Source organism: Tetrao urogallus, assembly GCF_951394365.1.
Source record: "Tetrao urogallus genome assembly, chromosome: 8".
Lineage (NCBI taxonomy): Eukaryota > Metazoa > Chordata > Aves > Galliformes > Phasianidae > Tetrao > Tetrao urogallus.
This window is the reverse complement of record NC_136821.1, coordinates 18,597,874-18,614,886: the sequence shown is the minus strand read 5'-3', so window position 1 is coordinate 18,614,886 and position 17,013 is coordinate 18,597,874. Positions and strand designations below refer to the sequence as shown.

Here is a 17,013-nt window from a genome sequence, read left to right as displayed (position 1 = left end):
ATCTAAAGGCAAACGAAGACATTCCCCTTTATACATTGTTTTGAAGTTCCATGAATTCAACATGAATTCAAGAGTGAATGTAAGAAAGAATACCAAGAGAAAAACAACAACAGAAGTTTAGCTCCACCAGCAGGCATAACACAACATACGCATTTACAACATACTTCAAAGGCAAAAGCAGGCAACTTCATCCCATTGCTGAGAGTACTTCCCACAGCTGGGAAGACAAGTGGTCTGTATTCCTGTTAACTTCTACTAATGTTCATGGTTCTGCAGACATCCTCATGTGCTACTGAGGAGGAAAACTTGGCATAGTTTTTACCCTGTGTGAAAGATGATCAAAGAACAGCCTGCTTCCCAAGTTTTGTTTTGTTTTTTTTTCCCCCCCCTACTGGACAGAGTTTACTATCACAGTCTACAACACATCCCAAACTTGCTTTTCCACCCCCCCCCCTCCTTCTAAAACAGCAGTTACTGAAAATGTAGGATTTCTGCAGATCACCAAGTAGATTTTTTTCCCCCCTAATCACAGGGAAACAAGGCATTAGGTTGAAGTGATCTCAACATGACTTGGTTTAATTGGGACAAGCTGTAAGCCCCAATTAGTGACAGCACCCAAAATGTCACCATTCGTTTTGAGAACAAGTACAGTTATAAGATTTATAAGCATTTAGACAGCTATACATAAGAAAACCACGTCAGCTTTTATCCTTGCAGGAACTCTAACAAATTTTGTTGCTTTTTTTTTTTTAAAAAAAAAAAAAAAGCAGTGGGAGAATTCTGCACAGAAATACAAGTGACTTAAGAACAGCATCTCTAGCAGTGATTATTGAAAAGGGAAAAAAAAACTTCATACAACACATCACTGGTTGTTAATTTGTATTAAAGTAACAGTTACACTGACTCAGCCTCCTTCATACACACAAATGAACATCGCCTATAAACAAGGGGCTTCAAAGTGTCAGACTCAAACACCCCACAGGATGGAGATAATCCACGCCCAGCTTTGCTTTGAGCTGAAGTGCAACCAAAACACAAGGAGCATTTCAGATTCTTAGGAAGCTTATCTGCTCAGTGACAGGAAACAGTAATGGAACACTGTGTTCTAAATTCTTCCTCTCCTTTGATATACCAACACTGTGTTGAAACCAATTTAGACGGCAAGCTGGTCTGGGAAGAAGTCTCATTTTTGCATTGTATGAATTACAGAAGTACAGAACAATATTCTGCAATTGGTGTAGCTTGAACTTTGTTCTAGATTCTCACTATTGACTGGAAAAAAATGTTGTAAACTATCAAGAAACTTAAAGCAATATTAAAAAAATTCTGTACCATTGTATTTTTTAATTACTGAAATGTGAGCAAATTTGACCTAGTCTTGAAACTGACACGTGTATAAACAGTCCTAAATTCTAAGGAAAAAATCTGACTTCTGTCCAGTCATCACATATCACACGATTAAGCATGCAGATCATTGAAATATAAATAACATACCTGTTCAGTTCTCTACTTTTCCTGTGCTATCTAAAGATATCTGGTTAATATTACAAGCTGACATTTACTTATAACAAAACATACAGCTAAAGTCTATTAACAGTCCTTAGAAATGTTAGTAATTATAAGCAATAGACAATAATGAAAAAGAAAAACAGAGCTTTTTGTTGTGGTTTTGTTGTTGTTAGTTTAAAACAAAAAGAAAACAAAACCCTTCTGGTTAAACATCTCACTGCTGAATTAATGGTAAGACGACACTGATTGATTACTGTACCTTTAGGTGTATACATTCCTTGTTGCATGGAACCTCCGGGTTCAAAAACAGGAGCTTTAAAATCAGCAACTGCTGACAAGACTGATTCAAAGCTTAAGCTTCCTGGAATAATACCACTTTTAGGATTGGGATTTTCTGGAATGTAACGTTTGTGTTAAGAAAAGCAAAAGTAAATTTAATTGTAGGACATAGCATTTTACTTCCATGTTGATGCTGACACTCATTCCAAAGGCTACATTTGAGCAATGCTCTGTGTTTACCACAAGAGGTCCGTATGCTCCAGCTGCTATAGAACAATAACAATTACTGGAGTGATCCAAAGTCTCCAGGCTAGGAGATGACTTTTTTTTTTTTTTTTTTTTTTTTTTTAAGCAAAACCACTTGCTGCATCTGCATACTTACTCAAAAGCAAAGTATTAAATAAGAACTGCTACCTATGGGGTAAACAAATATGTTTTTGTGTTTGAAACTGTTTATGAATGCTAGTGAATCGCTTGGGATTCATACACGTACCAAACAAATCTCCATCTTGGACTGGCTACTTTTCCTTTTGGTAGCAATACTTTATCAGCTTACTGAAAATATCTCAAATCACAGACAGTGTTTAAAATAAGGGAACTTCTGCTTAGTGAGAAGTGACTGTTCAAAAGAATCACTTGTTTTACATACTCTAGTGAATCGCTCAAAAATAATCAAGAATGGGAATTTGAAACATTAGGAACATAATTAGGAGCATAAGTCAAATGGAAAGAAATTAAATAGAAACTGGATTTAAAAATACAATGAGCAAAGATGAAAGAAAATTTATATACGATTTACAAATTAACTGTTATGGAACATGACATGAATGTTATCACCGGGCATGAAGATCTAGAATTTGCCATCAGCTAAGTTAGATACTTTCCCCCAGAACAGAGACATTTCACTCTAATTTCAAAGCAACATTCAGAATTGCTACTACTTGCATTTTAAGCTTTTGATATCTAAAGCAAAAGCCTATACAACATGAGTGACCTCTTTTTACATTGGCATATAGTTAGCTATAATCAAAGGCTAAGAAGCAGATAAAGGCGACACTGACTACACTATCTGAGACATTACTGGGAAACAGACTTTTCACCTCATACTTGACTTTTGCAGTATTAAAACAACGATAAAAATCAAACCAGCCATTTAACATTTAGTATTGAAATTGTTTAAAGCTATTAAGTCTTGCTTACATTTTTAAGGAAAACAAAAGATGTATCAAATGCTTTGGCTGACGATATGTATATACAAACACATCTTTACACAATTTGTTACAGTTATGTAAGCTGAAAACTTGTTCAAGCTCCAAAATCTTATTATTCTCACAGTACCTGCTATTTTCATTCCCTCATGTTAGCTAAAATATTCCAAGGATATAAGGTCCAACAATGAACTGTGTGTCCTGTCATTCATGCACAGCTGGGCTACCATCTCTGCTCTGAGGATCTCATCATCTGTCATTCCTAGAACAAAATAAAAAATCCAGTAAAACAGCATAACACATTCTGCATCCATTTGCAATTAACATGAGTTAAATTTGATGCAATGTTAAATAATAATACAGTGCTATAAAAACACAACAAAAGATAGGGAGAGTCACACCTGAGAAGCAGTGAGAAGAAACTATGAAACGGACACAATCTCAGAAGAGACAAGTACAGATTAAAACTGCTTGTCTTTCTGAAAAACAAACTAAATCTTTCTGTGATCACATAACAACTCAGCCACTTATTTCCAGTAAAGCTCTTTTTCTCCGTTTCCACATATTTTGTCCAATTTCAAATTGTAAGGGATTAAAATTCAGTAAGTGGTGAAATGAAACCAAGCATTCAACACTCTACATTACTATCTGGCTAACCAGCTTTATCACAGAGACTAAAGGTTGAGAGACTTTAAAACAAACAGCTACATTACTTACATACAAGTATTTGTACAGTAGTGGTTCTTACCTAAATGTAAACGAAGACTTAACAGAAGGACCAAAAATGTTAAAGCTCCTTCCAACATGGATCTTTCATGCTCTGAATCAAGAACTGTATTTTGATGCTGTGATGCCATTGTTAGTAAATCTACCACCTTGAATCTAAACAGCAAAGAGCAAATTCAGAAATATTATTCTCCAATATTAAATATAATGTTAAATGCACAATTAACTCAGGACACCATTCAAACAGCTTTAAAAAAAATACAAAATGAAATATAAGTAATGCAGGAATATAGAACTCTCTCACTTTCTCACGGGAAAACAATTTATGTTTACCAAGAGCATAGAGCTAATAACAAACCCTCATTTTATTCTACATCCTAGAAAGCAGACATCCTTTCTGTGACTCCTACTATTGCAGTGTTTCTACTTTGAGTCAGCATAACCTGAAACATTGCATATGAACGCATGGAAGAAAAAAAAAAAAAACCAAACACACATCACCACCAAAAGAAAAAAAAACAACCCCTCACGCTGAAGACACTCCAAAATAAAAAAAACCTGCAAAATATCTGCAGTTTACATAAGTATTAGCTTTGGCTAGGCAAAGTTTTTCTACAACAGATACGTATCTTTTCTTTCTCACATAGCATAAGTTAGTCAACAGTTAGCAAAATATTCAATAAGAGCCTTTTGTCTTCCTATCCTACCTTTCAAAAACTGATGAAATAAAATAATCTGGGTCAAGCCTAGAGGCACAGACCTGTGGAAAGAGAACAAATTCATTTTATTCAGTAGTTTATTTTCAGACACTGGTTTATCTTTTCAGAAAACTGAACTTACTTGCAGTAGGTAAATGTCAGGATCAATCATTGAATTGCAGAAATGAGACTGCACGTAAGTCATAGCCTGTCCTTTAATTTGCAGGCCATTTCTAACCCACATGTTGCTGTGAATTTCAGAAAGGCTTGCCTGTTCAGGGAAAATAAAATAAAAATTTACAAACAAGACTTTACAGCTATTGAATCAACACAATCATTAGGAACTACTGCAAGTTTATGAAACATACCCTTTTACAGAACAGCTTCCATTTCATACAACTCAATTGATCAAAGACAAAGCAGTGATTTATTTAAACCTTGAGAAGTACTGCAAACCTTAAGTAATCAATGTTTAAAATATGTTAGGTATAAAAGCAATGACGACAAATCCCGCTTACTGCTATTTATGGAGAAATACAACTGTCTAAATAAATACATTTCTGAAACCACATCCACTTTTGAATTCATTCTCAATTTAAAATTCTGGATTTTCAGATTGTTGTTTCTTTTTCAACTAGCACTCCACTAGTAATTACCTCATGAAGAAACTTCTGTACTTATATCTGGCCATCCTGGTATTCTGCTATAGTGACTATTATTATCATACTTCCCGAGTTGTACTGCTAATCAAGAAACTAATGACATTTGATTTTGGAAACAGGAGGAGAAAAAAATTCATCCTAACTAATCAATATATTCTACAAATCATATCCCTCCATGTTTCTATGTATACTCAAATTACTGGAGCTAAAAACAATCAGACAAGTTTTTATCATGCATTTCTGCCTATGCATCAAACACAGAAGTTTGGATACATACCTGGATCTGAAGCGGATGAATCATTAGTTTCATTAGCATCTCCTGATCTGGCAAGATAGTATCCAGATCTAGTTCTTGGCACTTGACAGCCTAGAAACAAGCACACATTGTACCAATCACACTCAACAGGGAATTTCGATCTTCTGTGCAACTGAAAACACATGCTTACCTTACTTAAAAACATGGCAAAGTAACGGTGCAGTGGCAAATGAAAAGTAACCTGGTTAGGAGCTGGCTAAAAATAAAAAGAGATATTTTATCATAATATATTAAAAAAAAAAAAAAACCACAAAAAAATCACCCACATCTACAAATATCTTTTTCACAACCACTAAGAACAGTTAACTTGCATGCCCTAATTAAAGGGACTTACTTTCCACCAACCTCATATATTGCTTCATGAAGATTCAGAAATGCATTACTTTCTGAGGATTCAGAAATATCCCTTATTCAGTCTCCTGTAGTTAATCTCTTACATCCCAGTAGATAATGACATTCAGAACTGAATGAAAGAGTATCCCTTTCTAAGACAGCAAAGCTGCATCCCCATTATCTTATCACTGGAGGACTTCTGTCTCACCACTCCTCATTCAGGGGAACAGAAGTACAGCAAGGGTCTTGCTTTGCAAGACTATTACAGCAACATATTTAAATCATTAAGGCTCTAGAAATATAGGATCCTATAACATGACACTGCTACTATTAACTACAAAACTCACTTCAACAAAGCAACTCTTTTTCCAGGAATACCAGGAATAACAGCTTGGATCAGACATAGAAGTGCATTACTTCGCAATGTTAACCAGGTTTTCATAGCATTTAAGTCCATTGATACATACCTCATCTACAAAATTGATAGCATCAAACCAGTCCTGAAGCGCTTCAAGGCAGTATCTAACAACATTCCGTGTGTATTCTTGTGTTTCCTGCAGGAAGAGAAACTACTGTACTACAGAACTCAAAATAGTGCAGAGGTCACTGTTTTCCCAATATGAATAAAGGATTATTTCAAGACATGTATGCCTTCATCATATGAAAATCAGTAAGCATTAGGACAGTTTCATAGTTACTCTAGATGGCAAATATTTTAAAGGTGAGAACTGAGGCACTTTTAGATTGATCAGCTGCTCACTGTCCAATTTATCCATGTAATTTTACATAAAGTTGTGTCAACATTAGTAACATCGTCTTCACGTACAATCTAAAGGAATTCCTGTATCGTGGAAGTTTTATTTATTGAAAGATCTTTCATTTCACGTACATTTCATGTACTAGCAAACTGCAGTGACAAAACAATACTACACAGATTTTAAAAACAATAAAGAGCTTTATCATGATTGTGTATTAAAATGTAACTGTATTATAATGCCCTAATGCTAAAATATTTCTCATATTAAACCATGTACTTCAATACTAGAACTATATACTGCCTTCCAGGGACAAAGAACTGTTATGCAAGCATGGCAGGAGGTAAAACAAACCACTCTCCCAACAATGGAACCTACAAACCCCTCATTTTTCAGAGTCTTTTCCTTTAATCTGCCCTTCTCTCTAAATACAGAGTCCAGACCTGCCTCACACCCTTAGGAATCTATAACACACTTCTCATACAAAAGCCAAGTGCTTCAGCCAGGCGCAAGTGTTGACTTGCTCAGTTCCCTTTTCTCATCAGAAAATGCATCAGCCATGTTCCTACCCTGCTACTCTATGGCGACAAAGCTCAGCCAGCTTTCCTTCAGGCATGAGACACAAGCTTAGATCTCTTCCCACCCATCATGTTTCACTAAACACATACAAAAATTGAACTATAAGACTTCTAATTCTCTCATAGATTTACTGAGAACTACCAAAACATCTGACGCAAAGTCAGACAGGACAAAAAATTGTACAGGCTTTAATCTAAAAGCTGATCCTCCTGTCCCTACAGTCGAAAGAAAGAAGTACTTTCAAAAGCCAAAAAAATAAGAAAAAATTAATTCAGTGTTCAAAAGTTATACTGATATGTTCACAATGTATCATTATCATTTATATCATGGGAAGGTTTTTGCAACTGCCTGATTAAAATTGCTTTTAAAAAAATGCACAGAATGCTCATGCACATTTTTTCAAACTGCAATTCAAATCAGGTATACTGTCTCATGTACATTATTACACATCTTAAATACTTACCTTTGAAATAAACTTATCATTAAATAAAAGAATAAACAATCACAATATAAAAAGGTTTCCCCCCCACACACACATTACATATGCCTATAAGCTGATGGACTTCTTTTTCTTAACTGCGTTTTTATGTAACTTAAAGTCTAGCAAATACTAAATACCCCCAGATATCATTACTAAAACATTTTTACCACATATTATTAGTAAAACAACACAAAAACACAATTACTCCACTATCCATCATCATGAACTGTCTATATGCAGACATAGTCTACATTACAGTCCCATTGGGGATGACTTATTTATCTCCTTTCCCGTTGAACAAAGACAAAACAGCTCAGAGACATCTACCAAGCTCTTCATCAGATGAGAATTTACTCCATATGTACAATCAGTTCACATCCTAGACCTGGAATCATCAGTTCTGCAAACAATTAGTTAGGTACAAGCATGAATTCTATATTCATCGTACAGAGTACACAAGCTGATCATTTGGTAGGCAAAGAAGAGAGAAGATACACAAATATAAAACAGACCTTTCAGATTTTAGAAGTCTGAAATAAGTCATGAATAAAGCATGAATAATTACAGAAAGCCTTACCCTAACTTTGCAGTGTGACAGAAGACCCCACATTGGCTGGGCACAGGCTTCTAACTCAGCAGCAAAGGCAGCATAGTAGGTCTGTGATTCAAACTCCACATGCTCATTTAATTCTCGTTTATTTAAATTCATACCTTCAAGAATTTAAGCAGAGTTATACAATGAAGTACCTAACTAGGGCTAAGTCGAATGCAATATTTGTAGAATATTGCAAAGAAGTTTGAACATAAATAGATCTACAAAGAATAAAGTCTCTAGATTGGGCTCTGTAGCCATTGCCTTTAAGACAACATTAACATGGACAGCAGCCCTTCTACTTTGAACCTCAGTAACCTAATCAGAACTTTTGGATGGAAACACCTAGGCCTCTTTCTAGACATTTACCAATTTTTAAAAATTCCTGATGTTATTTTATATCCACACACAATTTTCTTCACAACAACATGCAGAAAAAAGATCCAAGTTTATTTGCTCAATATTTAACTTCCAACTACATCAAAGAAATGCTTCTGGTACAAGCTACAATTAACAATACCTACAATCTAAGAATCATGACACTGTGAATCTCTCAGTTATGATGCAATTACTCTTTAACCAGATAAATATCAATCAGATCTTTTCCTAATCTACCTGTGATCTCCAGAACATATTGTTACCTTCCAGAAATGCGCAGTTTGGGAATACTAGGGAAATATTTACATACAGCAGCATAAGGATTTTGCTACGGTAAATATTAAGCTGTCCTAACATCTTTGTATTAAAACTGACTTTAAACATCAATACCAAAGCACATACCTTGAAAGAATGATACAAAATTCATCCATGTTACCAAAAGACCATGATCTTCCAAAAACTTCTTTGCCACGCTTTGGTGTGAAAGTATGTTTATAAAATCACTAACAAGAGGCCAGTATGTATTATTCTTCAGTAGTGCTTCACCACAATTCACCACAACATGTAAACTATTTTCTTCATCTAGATGTTTGTTTTTTTTTTTAAAAAAAAAAAAAAAAAAAAAAAAAGAGGGTCTAAAAAAGAGGAAATAATAACTATTTTCTAAGTTGGTATTTTAAAATAAAGTTACAGAATAATATAAAAATAGCAATTTGGATTTACTGTAACCTTGCAGTAACACACATACAATCTGCAAAAAAAAGAACATTTACTCCGCAAAACGTGAATTTGTTTTATCATGGACTCATCAACACAAATGCCACTTAAGTAGGAGAAATACTCAGATCGAACAAGTTCAGAATCTCTGAAGTGCCACATGAACTTTAGCTGCACCAAAACTTCTAATATTCACAGATTCTCATGCTACTGAGCTGAAGATAACTTGTATGCTTGGGAGCATTTAACACAGTTCAAAACCTTCCTGAAATCACAAAGTCTGGCCAAGTAAAGAAACTTTGGTCATGCGATCCACACAACAAGGTGTGCAAATTCTTCTTCCCTCTGTGCTCACTTGTTAACAGCCATTTGACAGAAACTCTGTTTTGTTTTCCTCAAGAAAAACATGGCAAATTCAATTTCATAAGAAAGCTTTCATACTAGTGCCAAAATGAAGCAAAACTGGCAGTTCATATCCAAGTAGATGTAGTGGTGATGCTGAAGAGACGCATAACAGATTCGCACAAATTCAGAGGCGTGCCTTTTATGAATACTGCCAAGGTGCACAAAAAGTCCAAACAATGAAGTTACTCTTGTGAACTTCTGAAACATTTGAATTTGATGTATTTCCCATTAATCAAGCTACCTTACAGCACACAAACACAAATTCAGTGATCAAAACCTACCTTGCAATTCACTTTTAATAAGGCAACTTTCCATCATATATAACAGAACTGTGACCATAATGTCCAGAAGCTGACATTCTTCGGTTACTTGGCGTGCTAGTTCTTCATTGCTGAACAACTGAACACTGATATGCACAATTCTGTTAGACATCGTGTCTGACTCATGGCTTTTCTTCAGTGTTTTCATAATAAAAGCATAATGCTGAACAAAAGTTTTGGTAAAAGCAACCTGCAAATTATAAAGAAATTTGACGTTAACATGCACCACACAAAAATTACTGTTTTCTTTCTTTCATTCTTCCTCTACAGAAGCATGATCGGTACACCCTTGAAACATCAAGTTGCCATGACAAATCAAAACTGCTGGTCCTAGGTCTAGTTTCTAGAAATAGTTCACCTGAAAATACCTCTTTATAGGAAGGAGTAACTTATACCTCCAATTTTACTACATAACCTCAAAATTAAATCTTATTCTATAACTCTTCAGTGAGGAAAAAGAAAATAAAATCCATGAACACAGAAATGTTGAAACGCAGAATGAAAAGTCACAGAATGCATGTGAGAATAGTAATGTTAGAACATTAATTTATCTTTTTTTTTTTCTCCACAACCTAGAGCTGGGTGTGATGTCCCAAAATGATACTCCACAATGAAATCACTGGCACCTAATAAAAGGGCTGTAACTTGAACAATTGAAATCACCTGTCTATTCAGAAACATTTTGATTAATCTGTCAAGGATGATGCTTCAACATGGAATTTCACCTACTATCATAGTATCCTATTCCTTTTTAATAAATCTTTAGAGCTTTCTCTTAAATAATTGGGTAATGAGTAGCAAAGCTTGTTAATGACTCAACTGTTTTTTTTTTTTTTCTAAAACCAGATCAGTATTAACATATATTGATAAATATGAGTCTTAGTACACCTTGTTAGTCCTCAACTGATTGTAAACTAATTTTATGTACCGCATATACATTTGGGCATATCTGCCAGCTTTTAAACAACATTCAGTTCTTTAAGTTCTGAATTAACACCATCTGCACTTGATTTGCTTTATAGGAAAAGAAAATACAAGCTGCAGTGTGATAAAAATTTTCTGCTCAACATCTAAAACTCTATGCCTATTCCTTCTTGGTACTAACCTTTCATATACACAGGAGAAGAAACTCTAAAACCACTCTATATCACATGTTTTCACTAGACTGTACACAAATCAAAAATCATTTTACCTGCCTAAAACTTTGTACTCTCATATTTCAACTATAGCATTACCATGTTATTCTCACTTAGAGGACATTCCCAAAAACATCTCAACAGCATAACACACCGCTGTTAGGCACAAAGACAACTTCTTCCACCAAATATTCTGAAAACTAAAGATGAAGTTGCTGATGCAAAATAAATACACAAACAAACAAACCAGGGTATGTCACTGCAGGAAACATTACTACATAGCTTAACCCTCCTGCTTCAACTAGTTCAAAACAATGGCAACCTATACAATAACAGAAAACATCTTCTACTCACAGCATCCAGCACAACAGTAATTATTTGCAGCCTTTCAATACAGCCTCTTGCAGCAAATACATTCCAACATATTCATAGACTACTAAATTGCTCAGAGTTACTACAGTAGCATTCTGTATTCCAAGCTTGAACCATACAAATTGCTTTAAAATAAAGTTTGATAGTTTGGTACAACTGAAATCATTAGCAATGGCCTCTATAATAAACACTACTAATGTTAAGCCTCAGACACAACTGACACATTTAGCATCTTAAGTTAGTATATTAATGCTAGTAGCATTATTTTAATACTTTTAAAATGATTTTAACAAATACAGCCCTTTCCAATTTTGAGAGAAGAAACAAACTCAGCGTCAGAAGTTAAAATGCTGAAATAATGGTTAACTGAAGTCCATATATTAGAATAGCCACAGTGAGTTTAATCAGTCCAATCAGCTCAGTGTCCTGCCTTTGAGTGGCTAACACTATACAGACAACTACAAGATAAAAAACAGAATGGCACAATAATGAAAATATGACAGAGGACATTTTTCCAAGTACTCGCTCAGCTTCCAACCATTTGCAAGAAGTGCCTTCCTAAGACAGACACATTTTCTATATATTTAATTACCTTCACTGACACTGTATGATCTTGCACAGCCCCTGAATTTCTAGCCTACGTAAAAAAAGAAGTTACTTTTTTCATCTCACCTTTTCTTTTGGCTGCCACTCAACAATTTCATATTTTTTAGGATCCTAACATCAAAGCCCTGATTCAGTCAGAGAGAACTTCCATCTCTCATGCTGCCAGGTGAAAGTTGTGCTAAAGTTTAGTTTCCAATAGAAAAAAACTATTCTACAGAATTGGTACATCTGAACAGTGCATTTGGGAATCAGTGAAGTCCAACTGCTCTAACTACTTCAACCTTCACTATGGGAGATGTCTGAATATATTTATATATATAGAACTATATATTTAAACATGCTTGTCGATTCATTATCAGATGCTTTTGCATTTCACCACTTTGGTTATTCCAGATCACAGTAGAGCACCACTCTTGAATGATTTTTTACTACTCCAGGTTTCTGCTTAGAATCAACCACTGCTTTGCTTTCTCCTTGGTTACATGAAGGCCAGTCCCTGCAATTTCTTGGAAGCTCCAGTAAGTTTCTCAGCTATTTTCCTTTCCTTCACTTGCAAGTCTTCTGATCTTCAAATGTCAGAGTGCCAGAAGGGATGCCTCAAGCATAAGCGCTGTAAAGAAAAGATCATAAAGCTAGTTAACAGCTATTTCAGTCTACCACTTTCAACATACCACTCTTCCCAACACTGAAACCCTAGAAGAAAACTCGTTCCCCTCTTTTAAAAAAATCTGTGCACAGAGATTGCTAGTGGTTCACTGACTGCTGTGTAGGCTATATGGATTTAGCCAGCTGTTTATGCTGGAGACCAGAGATTTCAGCAAATGCACACATGTACAGACACTGCCACTCTGTGCCCACCTGTCTGGCTAGTGAATTCAGTTTATCAGAAAATCAACCTCACAAAAGAATTCTGATGGTTTAACGACCTCAAGAAGAATCAGACAAGTTGCCAGAAGAGCAACAGCAAAAAAAAAATTAAGACGACAGTATACAATGTCAACATCTATACACTGGTAGAGATGAAATGGGAGAAAGTAGCAGAAAGCTGAGAGATCATTCTAGAAAGTTTATATCCCTACAGGTATTTCCTGCTCTGAGTTTGCTTACTGTTGAAAAATCCCCTTCAGACAATAGCAGCAATTAAAAAAAAAAATTCTAAAAGATTTCAAAAACCTAGGAGCTGTGCTAAGTCTGTATAAAGGAGCTGAGTTAAATTTAATCAAACAATTATCTTGTTAAAAAGAACAAAAGCAATGTTTAACCAATTCTTTAGTTTAAACATAGAATACAGAGACTGAAAGACAGACTGCTTGCAGATAAATGGTGGCAGTCAGCAGGAAGCAAATATACCAAAATCTCCATTCTCAGCACACAATGAAAAATATTATGATGACATTCACTGAAGACTAAGGCTTCTTGCCAACGAAAAATGATCCTAAGCTCATTAAAAACTCTGGTTATTACATAGTATGAAGGTAAACACAGCAACACTTACCAGATTCCTCTGTTTGCTGCTAACATTTGGGTGTTCTCACAGGCAGGTGTTAAGCTGGCAAAGGATCAGGAAAACTGAATGTCCACGAGTCTCCAAATATCAAGAAGAATTCAAGCTTTATGATAAGAGATGATCAGTTTAGTAGTCCTCATGTCTTCTTATTTGTTAGCTGAATCCAGGACCAAGATGGATCTAAGTTGGTATCACTAATCAAAATACTGTCTTGACACGGATGAAGCACAGATGAAGATTCATGTATTATCCTTCCCTTTTTTGCAAGTTATCTTCATATCCTTTGCTCCAATGCAGCAAGGTTTTAACGGGTATGAATAAAGGATGGCCCCATAATAAAGGGGCTTATCTGAAGAAATCTGCATGCTTGGAATTAAGGATTTCTTTATCTTCGCCTCCCATCAGGAATTGAGAAGATCCATAACTTTAGCATTGCTCAAAGATACAACACAATCAGAGCAAAATGTTAAGCCTGACTGCTATGTATATTAGGTCTTGGAACATGTAGAGCAAACAACCAAACCTGGCTGCACACCAAGATTTAAAACAGGAAGATGACATCCAGCCTTCATGACTCCAAGCCAGGAGACACTTGGTATGGACAACTGCAAAGCTCTTTAAGGAAACAGCTAGAAGGCTGCCAAAGCTGCACAGGGCATAGCTGCAGCAAGAACACTCACATCATAAAGGCCTAGATGGAGAAATTACTGTCTACTACATCAGTTTCAACAGGAACAATAGTTTACCAAACAAGCTACACTGCATTAGCTTTGATCCACTTTTCTGACCGATAAAAATCCACTTTACAAAGTAAAATAAATCTAAAAAATATCCAACACATGCAAATGTGAACTAACAGCCAGACAATAGGAGAAAAACAACAAAGAACAAAACATACAAAACATGAAAACAAAATGAATACTGCTGCTCCAGAAGTTCTCAACCTTGCTTTGTCCACTTCTCTGTTCAAATATTATTTTCTTAAAATCTAAAGCACATAACCAAAACCAAGTAAATGATCCGCACTATTTCACTGCTTATTATTCAGATATAAAGATGTACGGTCTTCTGTAAGGCACAATATGCACTAAATACGAGAATTAGAAAAAATGCGAATGACACAAGACAAGTACCTTATAATCTTGATCTGGCAGCATGTTGAGTAAGAAAGTCACCATCTTCTGTGGAAATTCATATTTTATTGTCCAAAACAACAATTCTTCTAGAAAACATTTATGCTTCAAAACATCCATGATAGACTGATCTGTATAAAAGGTTGGAGGAGGGGATGTGTAACAATTACGTTGTAATTTTTAATCAATAATAACTATAGTGCAGCTGCACTGACATAGAACTAACAAAGCTTAAGAAAATCTTAATGCACTCTACATTTTCTCAAAAACCCTGAGGAAAACCAAAAATGGCCAATACTACACAGCACAGACTACACAAGAATAAAAAAATCCCCCAGAAAAATCAATGAGGTTTTCAGTACAATTCTGCCAGAGTCCAGTCTTCATTGATTGCATTGAACTGTATCACCTTACTGCAACAGCTTCACCCATTCTAGTCAGTCTCAGCAATTTACACTCTTTAGCTGAAGGAAGGAAGCAGTACAGCAGTACTTTGCCAAATTGAAAACAGCAAACCACTTATGTTTAACTGTTTTACCCCATAAGAACACTTATGTTCCATTTGCAAAGCACTAAAACTTAACAGAAACAACAGTGTATTAGCTATTCCGACTTTTAAAGCAATATGTGTACTTAGTTTTCAAGAGTTATATGTATCTCAAGTCTTCCTCAAAGCTATTGCTTTGTTTCTTTATATAAAGCCACCATAATGCCCTGATCAGATAATGAGAGGGTGTAAGAGAAAAGTCTCATGCATCCCCAGTGAACTCCTGGCAGCTCACTCTGTCATCTCATTCACGCTGACACTCACTTATACGTCCCTGGGGAGTACCTATAAAGAAACCAAATAACCTTTCCAGTTTGTCAGTGAAGTTTTCAAGGAGATTAGCTTTATGATACAGTTCGCAGCAATACTGCACAAACATCAATCTCTACTAGAATAAACTGTTCATAAAGTCATGGCATGATAACAGCATTAATTAACTTTATTTAAAAGAATTGCTAAAACAAAGTCTCTTTACCATCATTCTTCGAAAGAACAATAGGTATTGTTCACTCCCACAGTATATACAGACTACAGAAAATGGTAATATTATTTCTTTATAATTTAAAATTGACTTGGAGACAAACCCATTGCATGCAGAATGCCATACTACAGATGGGACTGCATGAAATGATTCCATCAGCACAGATCCAGAAGTGCCGAATCAGGACATGTTCTAGCCTTGGAGACTCACCACTTTAGTGAGGTATGTATGACAGCTTTAGGGATTGCCCTGAATGGCTTTGTGCTTACTAGTGAAGCAGGGATCCTTGTTTACCATTACCAAAGGTCAGAGTTCCACTGTCAAGTGATTAATCAGTCCAAAATATCTCAGGAATTGTGAAAGATGATGAGAAATAATGAATATCTTAAGTTTTAGGGAGTCACACAAAGAGGAGAATATTTCACTGAGTGTATTTCGCTAGTGCTGAAGTAAAAAATTTCTTTCATAGGCTCATGAAAGATGTTTTAATTTTCACAAAATATTTTGTAGAGTGTCACACATCACCTACTGCAGCAAATATTTGATCGATCATATACATTTTCCTTCTACACATGTGTAGGCACATTTCAAGTGCCCTAGTGAAAACACCAGGCATGAAGACAAGTCACACAACACCTTATTTGTTAGAGATGTGCAATTTCCCTGACAGCACATATTAACAGTTTTATACAGTGATTTCACTCAGTTTACACATATACCTGCTACAGAATTTAAGTAAGCAGAATGCTCTTACCCAATTTGCAAAATATGTTAATAACACTTGGACTAATGTTTCCACACTTATGAAAAGCACTACACAATCAAATTTCTTTCAACAAACTAAAAGAAAAAGAAATAATGCCTGTGGGTTCAAAATTGTCCTAAGTATTCTGTATTTCAGATGAATGCAAGTCTTAGAACAGAGAAACAATAAAAACATCTCTCAGTACTCAGTTGCACACCTGTACCAGCAACATCTCTGTATAAAAAAAGTAACATCTTTGAAGAAATCACAGAACCACAGCCTGTTTCAAAACATCTTCCTGGAATATGAGGCTTAGTGTTCTACAACATCCACAGCATATAAAAAACTCCAATATGAAGCCAGTACCACTACAGACCTGGAACAGGAGAGGGAGTCTGCTTGTACCGAAAGGTAAATCTGTTTTTATTCAATACTCAGTTTTCTAAAATTTTCTTTTCATACTCTTATTTTATACCAAATTGGACATAAAATATGAATACTGAAAACTTCAGAAAACTATTCAATATT

The 17,013-nt window shown here is 35.3% G+C and overlaps 1 protein-coding gene across 1 annotated transcript in view; it reads right to left on the bottom strand.

Moving 5' to 3' along the window:
• The window catches only part of UBR3 (ubiquitin protein ligase E3 component n-recognin 3), a gene marked incomplete at both ends in the record, with an annotated part of 91,150 nt that overhangs the window by 53,853 nt on the left and 20,284 nt on the right, over positions 1–17,013 (bottom strand). The window contains 12 exons of the mRNA XM_079539337.1: positions 1,769–1,910; positions 3,173–3,258; positions 3,745–3,878; positions 4,430–4,482; positions 4,563–4,691; positions 5,360–5,449; positions 5,529–5,594; positions 6,199–6,285; positions 8,124–8,257; positions 8,919–9,098; positions 9,920–10,148; positions 14,713–14,843. Of these exons, the coding sequence (XP_079395463.1) occupies positions 1,769–1,910; positions 3,173–3,258; positions 3,745–3,878; positions 4,430–4,482; positions 4,563–4,691; positions 5,360–5,449; positions 5,529–5,594; positions 6,199–6,285; positions 8,124–8,257; positions 8,919–9,098; positions 9,920–10,148; positions 14,713–14,843 (1,461 nt within the window). The remainder of the gene's footprint in view (positions 1–1,768; positions 1,911–3,172; positions 3,259–3,744; positions 3,879–4,429; positions 4,483–4,562; positions 4,692–5,359; positions 5,450–5,528; positions 5,595–6,198; positions 6,286–8,123; positions 8,258–8,918; positions 9,099–9,919; positions 10,149–14,712; positions 14,844–17,013) is intronic.